This window comes from Pleurodeles waltl, chromosome 8 (genome assembly GCF_031143425.1).
Source record: "Pleurodeles waltl isolate 20211129_DDA chromosome 8, aPleWal1.hap1.20221129, whole genome shotgun sequence".
In the NCBI taxonomy this organism is placed as follows: domain Eukaryota; kingdom Metazoa; phylum Chordata; class Amphibia; order Caudata; family Salamandridae; genus Pleurodeles; species Pleurodeles waltl.
Genome location: NC_090447.1, coordinates 417,203,129 through 417,219,702, shown reverse-complemented (window position 1 = coordinate 417,219,702; position 16,574 = coordinate 417,203,129). Strand labels below are relative to the sequence as shown.

The following is a 16,574-nucleotide window of genomic DNA, read 5'->3' as shown; positions in this document are numbered from 1 at the left end:
AGTAGCTGAAAAATATGCTACTGGGCGGTTTAAACTTTCATGGACCTGTGGCAAGACATACAAAGAACATGCATGACGCTCATAACAAAACAATGCGAAAGGTTTCGTGTAGTCGGGCACACCCAAAGCTAGAGCCTTGCACAGGCGCTCTCTCAGTTCAATGAACGCTTTCATTCCAGCCTGGTCTAACACTATGGGATCAGTGACTTCCTAAGGAGTCGGCTTCTGCAGTGGTCTCGAAATGACTGAAAAATGTGGAATCCATTGGCGACTCTAGCCTACCATCCCTAAAAACATTCTGAAATATGTGTTGTCGGGGGATTTATCTGCAATATGGCTGTAATCCTTTCTCTGGATATCTTTCTTGATCCTTTCTCAATCTGGTGACCCAAGTATTTCACTACTTCCTGACAGTTTTTTGAGTGGAGACACTTTGTGACCATTCTTTCCCAAATGGTTCAGTAAGGCAATCGTATCATACTTGCACTCATCTCTTGTCTTGGATGCAACCAGCAAATCATCAATTTACTGAACCAAAGTTGATTGGAAAGGCAATTCCAACGGCTCCAAATTATTTTTAAAGATATGATTGAATGTAGAAGGTGACTCTGAAAACCGTTGAGGAATTATGCAACAACAATAAACTCAACCTAGAAATTTGAAACAAGAGAAATTGGAGGTCCTCATGACGAGGCACAGAAAAGTATGCTTGCGACAAATCAATGACAGTGAACCACTCAGCATCACATGGAATCCGAAGCATTATCACAGCTGGATTTGGCACCACGGGACAACATTTGACCACAATTTCATTTATTTTTCTCAAATCTTGGACAATTCAAACTTCCCCACAGGGCTTTTGGAAACCCATTATCAGTGAATTACATGGGCTGCTCAATACTTCCTTCAAAACTCCTTGCTTTACAAAGTCTGCAATTATTTGGGTGACCTTCTTAAGGACATCTTGCGTCATGTGGTACTGCGGAAGTTGAAGAAAAACTGCATTTCGCTTTACAGTAACCTTAACTGGCTCAACTCCCTTTTATCAGACCTACTTCTATTCCTGTCAGATCCCACACTTTCTTCTTAACCGTTCCCTGCAAATCAGGATGAAGCTCCTTCACTGTGAACATCGGGAAAAATTCAATCAGAGGGTACTCCTCATTTGTAGTTTCACTTTCTATCTCTGGGGCTTGGTCGTCTTCATCACTATTCGTCTGAATCTCAATTCCATCATTTGAACAAGTAATCGAACATTTCATCTTACACAGCAAGTATCTTCCCAGTAGGGATACTGTACTTGAATTGCAGAGTACACATTTGTGCAATCCCTGAAAGTTGCCAATTTTAACCTGAACTGGTTCTGTAATCGGGTTTGTCGAATACTGATTCGCTACTCCTACAATCTGAACTGTTTTACCTAAAAGGGGCAAGTTTGGAACTTCTGTACTTCTCACTGTAGAGTGTGTAGCTCCTGTGTCAAGCAAAAAACAAAACTCTGTGACCCATAACCTTTCCCTTCACATAGGGACCTCTTTGATCTACTTCTAAGTACGTTGCAGGCACACATGACTCCTCATCTTAACTGTCGCTCATCCAGTCATCATTTATTCCATTCTCACTTTGTAACGTGAATTGGTGCACTGTTATTACTTTGGTTAAGCCTGTGACCTGTTGAGAAAGCATCATCTGTTGCTGTTCGATTGGGGCTTGAGGTATTTGAATTTGCTGTCTGGGTACCATGGAAACCTGCTGTTGCATTGCCTTCAAATTTCATTTGTACACGTGGCATTTGCACCTGCTGCATGGGTTGAAATTTCTGCATTTGATTCACATTATTTTGAAAATGTGGATTAGGCCTTCTCCCTCGCGCCCTCTCATGTTCTGGAACAAATTGAAGTCATTACTTTGCTGAACGACACCTTCCTGCACCATCACTCCCATTTCCAATGTCCAATGGCTCCGCAAACGTGACATGGCAATTTCTTTATTCCCTGTACATCATTCTGATCCCCTACAGTACTCAAGTCTGGACCACAATTCACATTACCTCCGTGACCTCTACCTCTCATCTGGGGCTGAAACACGATATTCCCCTGCTGCGGTAACTGTTGTGGAAAATTCCCGTGCATACCCGTTTGAGCAGCTTTAATCTGCATCACCATCGCCTTTTCTTTCAGCTTTCTCTGCTTCAACTCAATCTCCTCACTACAGTACTTTGCATATTGCAACACCTCATCAATCACCTTTGCTTGCCAGCAAATCAATGACTCTTAATCATCTGGCTAATTTCAGGTCTCAACCCTTCCACAAATCTGAACACAAAATGAATCATGTCTTTAGCCTCAATGGTCTCTGTACCACTGTAATGCCTAAACGCCTGCAACAATCTCTCATAATACGCATGCATCTACTCCTTTGCTTCCTGAGCTGTCCTGTCAATCCTCTGCCAATCCATATTCTTGGGCGAAATTCGCCGTTTTCAAAAATGTTATCACCTTGTAGTAATATTTCATTACCTTGGGAGATGGTGTACCTGTATTCTTGTCTCTCTCTCTGGTTCACCTGTTGGCCAATCTACAGTCCTTTTACACTCTATCCACAGATCAGCTGAAGCCCCTATCTCTAGTAATGTGTTCAACTCCTCCCACAGGCACTTTGCAAGTTTCACAAACCTGTCTGTCTGCTGATACCACTTTACTGGTTTTTCTCTCAATTTTGGATAATCATTTGTAAATGATAGAATGTCACTTCTGCTCCAAGGGACATGAATACAATTCTCTCCTTGAATCTCTCTCATTGGTAGAATTTTCACTGGATCTTTATCCTGCTGCACATTTGCAGTCAGCTCCACAGAATCCCTTTTTCGCTTGTCTCTTTCCTTCATCCATCTGCCTTCCCATTTGTCTAATTCTTCCCAAGTCTGGGCACTTTGAAGCAATTCCTTAAGGTGTGCCTTCATTCCAGCAGATCTCATGTGTTCAAAATCTTTAATCTCAAAATCTAATCTGTAACTCCTATTGAAATGGTCCATTTGCTCTATTTCTACACCGTATTTCTCTGCCAGGTCTGCACATTGCTCACTTCCCTTGTAATCTTGGGGCACAAATATCTCAACTCTGCTTCTGTGTAGGATTCTAACCTGTTCACACCCATAGTTCCCTCTACGAGTTCACCCGCTTCCATGCTTAGCCGAGCATAATTCAAACACTCCTCTCCCTTAGGAGCACTCTGCGGGGTATTCAGCTTGTCTAACCATTCAATCAACTGCTGAGCTGTCAATCTTTGTAACAAAATGTTACTGGCTTGGTCTGGTGGCACCTGCTGTGCAACTGCATTTTGGTTCTGCTGTGTCAAAAATTTCAAACTCTGGCTAACGTTTGACCCTACCATAGTATCTGGAAGTGCTACAAATGGACTGAGGTCAAACAATGATCTTGATCCATCCAAAGTCTGTCCCACAGGAGAGACTACCAGTGCATTCTCATTATGTCCTCCCCCCATTATATTTTTTTGGGACATGGCACCCTGTTCACCTACAGTAGGTTTCTTCTGTGCAAATAGGGTACAGCTGGACCAACAGTAATAGGTAACGATATATATATATATATATATATATATATATATATATATATATATATAGCATTTGGCGTTGGTCTGGCACTTACACACTGTAGGAGAGTAACTCCCATGTTCTGATTCATCATTAAAGACATATCTGACTGTGTCCCTGTTACTGGAGTGAATCTTGGCATGACTTGTGGCTGCACTTGGGGCAGTAAAAGTGGGGTTGATTCAGTCTGAACCAGCATCGGTCTTGGGTAAATCTGTTCCGTAGGCACCATCAAACTCTAAGTCGTTTCCATAGTGGGCACATTGGGGTAAATTCTCTGAACCTGTGGTGATTGCACCTTACTTTGCACTACAGGAGTAGTAGGCACATTAAGACCACTCTGCATCGCATTCTGTGTCAGGCTAGCATTAACCTGCATCGGACTCATTGTCCCATTAAACTGTGTTGGGGCTGTGGGATCCGCACTGATACTCAGACCACTCGTGCTGCATATGGTAGTGGGCAATTTCTTAATAACTGCAAAATAAACTTTTCATCTGATTCTTCCTCAAAGGTTGAAGAATTTCAAGCTTCCCTACTTTTGGACAGACTTCTGTTGGTCTTTCTAGTAGCTTTACTTCCTTCCTTCTCATTGTCCTGCGTAATTGCTGGAAACCACTTAATTCTGTGCAAAGTCTCCATCCTCCAAACTCTCTGATCACGGCCCGACCTAGCCTCTGTTAGAATCTTTTCTGCCTTTCTCATCCTTCTCTGGAATTTCTTTTGCTGTTGCTGTCTGGCTACTAGCTCTCAAATCGCTAATGCCTCAAACTGTGCTTGACTCGGAAGGGGCTTTGATTCATATAGCACCATCCTTAAATGCTCCAAAACCCTCAAATTGAACGCCCCATTTGTAGGAAATGCTAAGTTCCCATCCTTCTTTGTCACTTTGCACCACTGCTTTAACCAAAGACGTGGTGCAACACCCTTCTCTTCCATTACAATGTAAGCTGGCGTACCTTCTGGTGGTGTAGCCTTGCCTATACTCGTTGTAATATACGTATCTCCCCTTAAAGCACTTTTTAAAGCTTTGAAAAATGTCATCTTTTTGTCCTTTTGTTATTCAAAATCAAATCAGGAAGTAAATTTTAATCCCAGAATTCCCTTCACCTACTTTCTCAACCAACTGCCTCTCATGGACGGCTGCCAATCCGTGGGTGACTCTTCTCACTAACTGAGCTATCCCAGCGCGGCTCCAATGACATCACACTCATACGTACCGCGGCTGACAAAGTCTTGCTGCTTGTCCTCCCAAACTCTGATATACACAAAACGAATGCAAAAATTGCAATCACTAATCAAAAAACAAATCTGCTGGTTTACTAGAAGAAAGGTAACTCAATCGCTTTGGAAACTTTATGGCCATTTCCGCACTTACAGTTACTCCTTCTTTCTCAGTCTCCCAGATGCGCAAGCCAAATTTGACCCACAAATTTTACTCTCAACTGATCAGTGGGGTCTGTCCTGGTGGACATAGGACTTGCCAGATCTGTCAATTTTCTTTCACTCACTTTGACTAACACTCTGACTTGTTGACCACGCCCGATCAACCTACTAAACCAGACAGATTACAGCTTAAAACCAAGTGTCTCATACACTTTTCAATATACTCCGGAGTCTTAGACCGCGCAGGGTCCGTACAGCAACAACCCTGTGGACAATTTTTTAGCACAAAGTGCCACGTACATGTGAAGTTCGACTTCCCAACTCTCACACTGCGGAGTATGCACGCTCCTTCTACAACTTCATTTGGAGTTCGCAAACTCCCTAAACCTCACATACCTCACAGTTCACCTTCGATTTGCATAAGCTGTGCAAGCTCAACGTACTTCATTCACACTGTCACTGGAATGCCGAGAACATCCTTAAACAATCATTAGGGAGATGAACCATCAGTCTCTGCTATCTTCTCTGTACCTCTGTTACTATCTCTGGTAACCCCTGTTACTCTGTACCGGACGTCTATGATGGGCTCTTCAGGAGACTAACCATCATCTACTACCATCACTGCAAGTGCGTCTGACCTTCACAAGTAAACTTACAAGGGGACACAAATAGGTTGATGAACCTTTTGACTTGCAGTTAAGATGATCCCACCATAACTCCAGAACATGCAGATCAAAAATCAGTAGACAATATAAATAATCAACAGTAATCAATAACAATAATCAATGGTCAGTAAGTGTCTCACACCATGACCTTTCAGTCATGAATAACAACACCTTTTAGTAAGTTGGAATATTTATTTCCCAATATTAGCAATGCTAATGTCATGTAAGTTAATCTCAAAATCAAATGACACGCACACAGAAACAACACTGGCTGTCCAAAGCGGTGGAAGAAACATAATCTAATCAATGCTTGAACTATTACACATTCTAAGGTTACGGTGCAAATTAATAACCAGAACAATTTCACAAACGAGATCACATACAGGTAGCTTCAGCGAAGAAACTTATCAAGCATCATTCCTTGTTAGCGGATTTTCATTAGTGAGTATCCTCAACTAACACCAGATTAGCATCAGCATGTTGGGCTTCATGAAAACAATTTAGTAACATGAATTTGGAAAACATCTAACTATGGCTCTCGGAAAACAGTGCAGTTGGTACCTAGAAAGAAAAAGCAAATATGGATAACAAACACACGGGTACAATAATACCTCTCCTCAATTGGATCAGCAAGTTGATTGTCTTCGTCATCAGGACATCAGTCGATTAGCAAGGCATCAGGTTTCAGGATCAAAGTTCAGAAAATGCAAAGTCTTTAAGCAGTAAAGTTAACCACGTCTCTTGTTGTCTCATGTCAGGACGCACAAGAAACTATTGACCTTTTGGCCAGCAAGAAAATGGGCAGTGGGGCTATCTTCCCTCGGTGCAGTCTTGTTAAGTTAAATTTCCTAAAACTATTTCTCAAATCCCTATTGGTCAAGGGATCGCATGTTCACACTTTGTCCAATAAAACTTAAACTGCAAATCTATGAATTCTACCATTACTCCGTTCACATGTCGCTGATTGTTTTTTCCTGCAATGTTCTCATCATCTGGGTCGTCGGATAACAATATTGTTGCAGCTTCTACTCCAGGCAGTGTTTCCATTGTTCTCCTCCGGAGAAAGTCAGTCTTACACACATTACATACATATGGTTACATTTAGCAAGAACAGCATCTTCTAGCAGTCAGTTCTCATGAGAAAACATTCTCAGCTGCAAGCACATTTACACAATACAATGGAAAATCAAAGTGTAACTCTCTAGGACAGCCATTTCTTAAACATTAAGAAATACAGCTTGACATGAGGCCTGGCAACTATGCCACGACCTTTGCTAAGTTAAGACCTACAATTAATAAAACTAATACATAATGCATAACCCTTAATTTGACATATTACTACATCAGTCAAACAAATGCTCAACATTTCATTTTAATACCATTAATAAGTATACTTCGTGAACATTGACGGCCACTCATTGTGATCACATTTCCAAGTGCGTGCATTATTTTTCTAGTTATATTTTCTACACAAATCCATTACTCACAATACATAGACACCCACTAATAAGCTTTATTAAAACACCTGCGCTAGCAGACTAAAACCCCCATCACTGTGCTCTCAAAGTTGCTCCTACTTCTTCCATTCTCCAGGTCATCAGTTGCTTCCCTCACTCCTCCACATCTGGTTTTGTCTTGTTTACCTTTAGTTAATGTTCCTCCTTTGCCCAGCTCCTCTGTTTCTCTTGTAACCTGTCCCCCCGACTGCTACCACTGTTTGTCTGCAATTATATCATCCCACCCTCTTCACCTCCTTTGTTCCCCTCTACCTATATTTTTCTTTTAAAAGAAAAATTTATATTTTTTGCAGTTGAAATTTGCTGCCAGGCCACTCCAAAAATAACAATTAAAAAAAACAAAAAAAAACACTCAAGATGGACGTCTGTTATCTTGGAAGAGTTAATTAAACAAAAAACAAAACCATTGCCATGTCATTACTCATGTGCATGCATGTGTTGTCACGGGACAACATATTACCATAACACATGTGTGATGTGAGAATGCACATATACCATTGTGCTTTTATTTTGCCAGTGCTGTTCAGCTTTGACATAGATGCGGAGGCAAGACCCCCAGTGTCGTAGTCAATGTTTGTATTAAATGGAGGCCGTGTTTCATTCTTTTTTGGCTATTCCTCCATCTGTGCTCAACATGTTTTCCTTGGTTGCGGTTTTCGAAAAGGGACTGTGTGAAGGCAGTTGTGACTATCGTGCCTGCCCAGATTTTTTGCTTTTGGCAGGAATGTCCGAGAGGAGGAGAACTGAAACTTTTAAAGCACATGTGGCAACGGAGTCCTGTGCAACCCCATTATGAGCTATCCCAGATGACTGTGCAGGAAGGTTGGGACATAGGTGGATAAGTAATGTGGCACATCATGACAGAGGTGCAGCCTTCCACCCTCACTTAAAGGGTCTTGCACAGGGTAGAGAGCTATCTTGGATGTGCTTCTCTGCAGAACACTGGGATGAAGACTGGCTTCATTGACAACTGGAAAGAAGAACTCCAGGACAGCACACTGGGGCAAGGACTCTGCCCCTGAATGACCACAGACCCAATGGGTCACTCCCCAGGACCAGATAAACTGGTCCTCCTACTCCCCCTGAGGACCAGTTGGGGGAAAGACCGGGCTCTGGCGCAAGGAGAGCACACTGCCCAGAAGAGAGGAAGGCACCCAAATGAAAGGCTGGTGCAGGGAGTCCGTGGGACTGGCTTCCTACCAAGTTGGGAACCTTCTAGGACAGGAGAGCTAAGAAAAGTCCTCCAGGTGGCCAGGGCTCACCACCACCAGAAGCAAAATGACCTGAGGATCATCAGAATTGGCCCAGCGGGGCCAGAGTTATGGCTGTCGGAAGGTCTGCGAACTTTGACCTTTCTAGCATGAACGACAAAGGGCATGGGGCTCTGCCGCTGCTCCAGGCTGTGCCTCTGTGGTGGGCAAGGGGCATGCCTCAAAGATCCAGGCTAGGGAGTGCCATAGCACACCTGTGGCGAGAAGGCCTGTGCGAAGGAGTGGCATCGCACTCCCTCGAGGATGGAGGCAAGAGGGGCACAGGACCCCATTCTTGGGTCACTCAACCAGGAAGAATGTAGTTGGGGAGTGCCATTGCACTACCTATGAAGGTGGCTGCAGACATGTGGGTGGGCCGTAGGCTGTAGTGAAAGTGGGGGAGTGCTGCTCCGCTCCCCGTGAAAATGCGGGAGAGGCCGGAGCCCAAAGCTAAGCTGGGGAGTGCTGCTGTGCTCCCTGTAAAGGTCCTGGTCCTCATAGTGAGGAGAGGGTGGGGGAGTGCCGTCACACTCCCTGGGGTAGCAAATAGGGCTGCCATCAGCACCGCGTCTTGCAGCAGGAGTGAGCCAACACAGCACCATGTCTGCCCGTAGGAGCGGGCAGACCCTAAGAAGAGATGGGGAGCACCGACACACCTGCCCCTGTGGTCTGCTCCCACGCAGTACTGTGAACATCTGCCTGTCAGCGCAGGCAGACAGAAGCTAAGTGCTGGCTCCCACAGCTACAGTGGAATCTGCTGGCTGGGCAGGGAGCTGGCAGGAGCAGTTGGGGGTGGGCTCCCTGTGCAACTCCGCACCAGACAATACCTGGTGTGGGGGTGTCTGGGTGGGACCGGACAACCCCGAATCAGAGGCCCCAGCAGGCCTGACAATGCGAGGCTGCAGAGGAATCATAGAGGAAAAGGGACGCAGCTCTCCCCAGCTCTGCACAAATCCGTTCATCAAATATGAATTCCCCATGAGGAGTGCCTTGCAGGGCCTGACTGCACTCTTACACTAAAACCACTCGTTTTTGGCATGGTGGTGACCCCACGAGATGCGGGGTCACCACCAAAAAGATCACCAAATGTAGGGGGAGCTGCAGAAGGAGCGCAGCCTCCCCCAAGCAGTTCACAAATTTCCCCACCCTGTTTCAGAGGACTTGGCAATGATAACCCCTCAAGTGTTTCAATGTGTTTTCAAGCCTAGTTCCACCACCTTATACTAAAGGTCCAGCTGGAACTGTACCCTCTAGGGGTGAAGATCATGACTGCAGTCCTTGTGGCCTAAATAGTGATAATAGCAGTTTGTTTTAATGGTGAACACTCTCTAGGGGTGAAAGGCTGTAATTACATGTTGTTCTTTTTTTTTTTTTTTTTTTTTTTACAGTTCTTTAACCCCTTAAATGCGGGCGACAGCCACTGGCCGACGCCCGCACTGCCTCCCTGGCGCGAGTCACGACCAGTGGCCGACACCAGGGAGGGTGTTAATAAATCCTCGGGTGCGTCGCACCCGAGGATTTTTTATTTTGTTTTATTTCCCCGGGAGACACAGAAGCTTCCGTCTCAAGGCGCTGGGAGGGGTGACGGGGGGAGGGAAAGGGGCTGGGAGGTTCACTGTTCGAAAAGCCAGGTTTTGAGGCCCTTCCTGAAAAGAAGTAGGTTTTGGGTCTTGCGAAGGTGGGTTGGGAGGGCGTTCCAGGTTTTGGGTGCAAGGTAGGAGAAGGAACTGCCCCCGGTGGTGGTGTGTTTGATGCGGTGGACAGAGGCGAGAGAGAGAGGTCAGCTGAGCGGAGGTTTCGTGTGGGGGTGTGGAAGGTGACTCTCGTTGAGGTAGGCAGGGCCTGTGTTGTGGAGTGATTTGTGTGCGAGGATGAGGATCTTGAAGGTGATCCTTTTGTCTATGGGGAGCCAGTGGAGGGATTTGAGGTGTGGAGAGATGTGTTCGTGTCGGGGGAGGTTGAGGATGAGTCGTGCTGCTGAGTTCGAGATGCGTGTAGTTTGCGCTTGAGTTTTAAAGTGGTGCCGGCGTAGAGGGCGTTTCCGTAATCAAGTCTGCTGCTGATGAGTGCTTGAGTGACAGTTTTTCTGGTCTCTGTGGGGATCCATTTGAATGTTTTTTTCAGTATACGGAGTGTGTTGAAGCATGAGGAGGTGAGAGCGTTGATTTGTTGGGTCACCGAGAGGGAGGAGTCTAGGATGATGCCGAGGTTGCGTGCGTGGTTGGCGGGGGTGGGTGCAGGGTCTAGCGTGGTGGGCCACCATGAGGGGTTCCAGGTGTTTTTGTGTGGGCCAAAGAGGATTATTTCGGTTTTGCTTGAGTTGAGTTTCAGGTGGTTGGCTGTCATATATATATCACTTTTGTCAATATGTGTGTGGTTTCCCTGGGGGGGAAAGGGTCCGACTTGTCCAGTGGCAGTTTTAGTGCCATAAAGAAGCGCAGAAGGTTTATATGCCTACTGCAAAGAGCAAATCTGTATTTTATGTAAATAGCTGAGTACATTAGTAAAGTCAGCCATTACCTGCGCTATAATACCAATGAAATGTATGTGTGGGGTGGAGGGCGGCTATGGAGAGATGAAGGGCACTTTTGCTGGGTGGTAATGAGGGAATCCGAGGAGGAGGGAGTGGGAGCACCAATAATGATTGTTGGACTGGGCGCAGGAGGTGCGAAAGACTGTGACGAATGGTATGTGACAAGGTGTTTGAGTGTCTTGAAAGATCGTGCTGATTGAGGGAAGAAGCGCAGGTAAGGTGGCCTCTACTGTTGCACGTATCTCACACACACCATCGATTTTGTGACTGTCTACGTAGGCTAGTGTTTTAGAGCAACAGTTTAGCCAATAGCAGAGATGGCATCTTGATGGATGACTGCTGCCTGCACTCGGGTTATAGAGGACCGCTCTGACATAGGATCAGAGACTGAGACATCAGATACTGACAGCATCTGAGGGATAGGACAATGGCGCAGACTCGGAGTGATTTTTCAGTCGGAGGAGTCCCATTCGATAACTCCTCTTCCAGTACATTATGAGGGAGGTGATGAGGACAGTCCTGCTGTCCCTTCGCAAGCTGTTTTTGCAACTGGGTAATAGTGGGTTAGCCCAACCCAGAGAGCAGGTGAATGCAGCGGCAAGCAGAGAGAGAGAGAGAGTGCTCTCTTGGGAGCTCCCCAATTTAGTTCAGCCCCAAATTCCACCACCCAAATCGTATTGTGGAGACATCAAAATGATCTATGGCAAAACAAACTGGTTTTGTAAGGCAGGCACCTGTGTTTTTGGTCCTGGATTCGGCGGCCATATAGAGAAACACACTAAACCCAAACATTTCTGGAAACTAGACATTCGGGGGAGTCCACAGAGGTGTGACTTGTGTGGATTCCCCAAAGTTTTCTTACCCAGAATACCCTGCAAAGCTGAAATGTTGAATAAAAACTCTATTTTTCTCGCATTTCTGTCACACAAACTACAGGAATATGCTGGGATCCACAAAATTCCTACCACCCAGTGACTCCTCACCTGTCCTGATAAGAACACTACCCCACTTGAGTGCCTACACCTAGTGCCTGCGTCAGGAATGGATCACCCCAGGGTCAACAGCTGCCTCACTTAAGGACCAACATTGACCGTTGTGTGATCTATTCCTGTCGCGGGCACCAGGCCTACCCACACAAGTGAGGTATCATTTTTATCGGGAGACTTGGGGGAACGCTGGGTGGAAGGACATTTGTGGCTCCTCTCAGATTCCAGAACTTTCTGTCACCGAAATGTGAGGAAAACTTGTTTTTTTAGCCACTTTTTGAGGTTTGCAAAGGATTCTGGGTAACAGAACCTGGTCAGAGCCCCACAAGTCACCCCATCTTGGATTCCCCTAGGTCTCTAGTTTTAAAAAATGCACAGGTTTGGTAGGTTTCCCTATGTGCCGGCTGAGCTAGAGGCCAAAATCTACAGGTAGGCACTTTGAAAAAAACAGCTCTGTTTTCTGTCAAAAAATGGGATGTGTCCACGTTGTGTTTTGGGGCATTTCCTGTCGCGGGCGCTAGGCCTACCCACACAAGTGAGGTATCATTTTTATCAGGAGACTAGGGGAAACATAGAATAGCAAAACAAGTGTTATTGCCCCTTATCTTTCTCTACATTTTTTCCTTCCAAATATAAGAGAGTGTGTAAAAAACGTCTATTTGAGAAATGCCCTGCAATTCACATGCTAGTATGGGCACCTCGGAATTCAGAGATGTGCAAATAACCACTGCTCCTCAAAACCTTATCTTGAGCCCATTTTGGAAATGCAAAGGTTTTCTTGATACCTCTTTTTCACTCTTCATATTTCAGCAAATGAATTGCTGTATACCCAGTATAGAATGAAAACCAACTGCAGGGTGCAGCTCATTTATTGGCTCTGGGTACCTAGGGTTCTTGATGAACCTACAGGCCCTTTATATCCCGCGACCAGAAGAGTCCAGCAGACAAAACGGTATATTGCTTTCAGAAATCTGACATCGCATCTGTGTTATTGCCTTTGTTTGTATGAGACATAATAAATCTATGAGAAAAGGGTAATCTCCGTTTAACCACGACAACCCTGAGATTGTACTTTGATTCCATGCGTAAGCGACTGCTACAAATCACCTTTTACTATTGTGTTTCTTGTGAGGTACTGCTAGTAAGCCGGTAAGGTTTGGACAACAGTTACAACTAGTTGTAGGAAGAGACTTAGTCACCTACAAACCAAAGTACTGTCATCCTGAGACCAGCAGTCTTGCTCAGAGCAAGAGTCCAAACTACGACAATATCATGCTGATGGTAAACGTAACAGTACAAATCATTCTGCCTATACATGTTTCTTGCTGATGCCTATTTGAGTACTGAGAATTGCAGCCACTAATGATAAAGTAGATGTATTTTATTGCCAGTATTGGGTGCTCTCACTCCACATTACAGACAAATATTGCTTTGGAATACAAGTTAATGTTTTGCCACATGGGATGTTTATTTAAATCTCCCTTTGGGAGAGGCAAGAACGATTACGCAATGTCACCCAAAAGTAGTTTCGTCAGCTTATGTACATTTGTAAATTGTTGCATAGTATTTAGTGTGTGTGTAATAAATGTACATTTACTTTATCAAAATAAAAATCAGACACTTAAGAATGGTGCTTATAGCCCCACCATTTTCCTTATGTAAACATTGGAGTGCACTGCAACGCTACCCTATGAGAGTCAAGTGCTACAGTGGGGTGTTTGGTTCGCAATGGTGGTTGAGTGCAGACCCATTACTTGTGCAGGCCACACAACTAATGACCCACCCTCAAACAGGTACATTGAAATTGGTGCTTATCCTCTGTATTATGTGTGTGAGGGTAAGCAAGCATTTTGCAGGACTTATGAGCATAAGTGCTTTTTCACTGAATGAGATTTTGGCCAATTATAAAAAGGAAATATATATTGATGGCACTAATGCAGAGGTAAACTTAGGTATCTTCTCTAGCTATCAAGTAATTCCTAAGGTTTCTTTATTGGCCCTAGCCTTGTAAGATAAAAATTGGACTTTGTCTGTGCTTTACTCTACAATTAAGTAATTTGCTTGCAATGTTAAAGAATGTTAACCTTAAAATTCTAGAAATAAAGCCAGATCATGATCAGCTGGTATATCCACGTACTATCCAAATCATGACATTTTTAATTATGAAGTAATTTATTCGAATTAACAATGTATAGTGCCCTAAATTAATCCACTGCTAATCCATTTTGGGTTCCAGAGTAGCGTGTTAGAAGTAGAAAAGCACTTCAACGCCTTGTTAAGGGTAGTAAGCCCTATGTCAATGCAATTACAATTTTAAGTTTTCGTACATTGAGCCTTTAAGTCCACTTTCTGCAGAAAAGATTGATAGTTGATTGGAACAGCATAGATTTTGGCAATGACAGAGGTTCACGTGGAAAAATGGGATTGACTGCATGAACAGTACAAGACAGGTTTTAGTTTCTCCTGTTGATGAAAAACTTGCCGCAGTTAAGTATTTTTAGTTTCTCCGAGACATTTTTCAGCCCGGCAATCATTTGATTTCGGAGTCGGCCTAATCAAGGCGGCATGTTCTGAGCCCCTTTTCCTCTCTGTGCCGCAGGTTATGCGAAGTGCTCAATCTGGATCCCCGGCATGTCCTGATTGCGGAGGTAATCTTCACAAACATTGGCGGCGCCGCAACAGCTGTTGGCGATCCACCGAATGTGATCATCGTTTCCAACCTGGAGCTGAGGAAGGCGGTAGGTAGTGCCTGAGCCACTAGTGGTAAGAGTGCTCCACGGTTCTCTTCATTCCTACCCAGAAGATGCTCCTAATGTACTGGACATGTATGGTAGTGTAACAACAACCTTGTTTTAAATAAGAAGCAACTAATTATTTTGTAAACTTGAAGCTGCCACAACGTAACAGCATTTTTTCGCGTGTTTAAATGTTACAGGTGCACATTTATACATACGTTAACACTTAACAATAGTCGGGACCACTGGAATCATGCGACCCGTAGGGCCACATTATGTGGCAGAGTTGACTAAATTGTGGGCAAGAAAAGGCAAATTATGTGGCATAATGCAGCAGATTTTGTGCCAATGCTCCTCGCTATTTTGTCATTTTCTTTAAATATGTCATAACTGCCTGGGCAAAAGTAACACCTCATTGCTATCAGTTTAGCACTGAAATAATGCAGTCCTGCTACTGCGCTGCAACGTGTGATAGTGTCTTTAGTACATTTGGATCCGTTTGAGCAAGACAATATTTATTTGTGAAAGTCTGCAAATTATGCAGCAAATATCGGTTTAAGTGGCAAATGCAAAAAATCCATAAAAATATGTGAAACACAGACTGCAGAATCAAATAATTCCAGTGGCCTTGAAAATAATGCAACTGCACTTCTGACGATTATATTATTTCTCGAAAGGAAAACATTTTTTTACTGTGGCGAAAGTTCTTTCATTCTATCCCCACCATGCTTGGAGGTGTTTGCCTTCCAGTAGTTGCCACCCTCCACTATATTTACTCCTGCCCGTGACAGCAGTATAGCTCGGACTGTGTATAAAGTGGTAATCTATCTTAAAGTTACTGAATCCTGAGGATTACAAGTTAAAGAGGGTTCACTTATTTGGCAAGGCATACCTCTTCCAGACCGTCACTTCTGATCCCTGCTAGGAGATTCGCTCACACATAGTATTTCTCCATAGTGGTGTATTATATACAAGTAAATTGCTGTGCAAGTGTGAGGTAACAATTTATGGGTACAAAACCTAAATTTACACCATAAAACGAGTTATTTGTTCGCCTTAATAAGACATTAGGTGCACCAAGTGGATCATGGAATCTGCCCCCATAATGATTTAGTGTGAATGTCCAGTGCTTAAAAGCTTGACAGTGCATTAAGACATGTTGGGGAATTATCACGAATTTATACCGCCACTTTCTACACCTGTACACCGATGCAAAATGGGACCCTGTGACAACAAGAGTGAAATTGTGATGGGTGTGTTCACTGTTATTCTGCAAGCAAATGTATAACTCTCGGATGGGATTGCCCAGAAATCGTGAGCAATGTTCCACTCACCCTGCCCAGGACCTTCAAGTTCAGGTCAACCACCGCTCTTTGTGTGCATGTGCAGCTTGAAGCCTATGTGCACATTCATTCAGTTCATGTGAGGACACATGGTGCTGCCAGTGGAATTGCTCTGTTAGCCTCATTCTGTGTCTGTGCTCTGGCTCAGAATGGGGCGGTTTGAGTTCACATCACTGCCTCAGAGGGCTGTAGTGCATAATGTGTTTGTAGGGTGATTTGTTTGTGGGGCGTTTTCTTAGAGGTCTTGTGTTGTACCATGTTGCACACTATTTGCATGTTAACTTTGCAAACAAAGTGTAAGTATGACTGCTGCTACCTAAAACATAGCTCCCACCTAAAAAACAGTAACGCTGCAAAATGGCACACCTGTTATGTATGATGGTGCTAAACAGTACTGTGCTGCACAATGGCACTCCTGAAGTAGTTTGTTACTTTAAACCAAGCTGAGCTTTCAGGAGGTTCATATGTCTCGCCCTGCACTTAAGTAATAAGGAAAGGATAACAGTTTAGATCTCTCCGCGGCTTGTAATATGCAAATTGGCTGAT

General features: G+C 44.2%; 1 protein-coding gene across 1 annotated transcript in view; it reads left to right on the top strand.

Annotated features, from left to right (window-relative positions):
- OCA2 (OCA2 melanosomal transmembrane protein) overlaps positions 1-16,574 on the top strand; it is an 866,379-nt gene that overhangs the window by 513,881 nt on the left and 335,924 nt on the right. Inside the window, exon 13 of the mRNA XM_069204281.1 lies at positions 14,550-14,688. Within this exon, the coding sequence (XP_069060382.1) occupies positions 14,550-14,688 (139 nt within the window). The remainder of the gene's footprint in view (positions 1-14,549; positions 14,689-16,574) is intronic.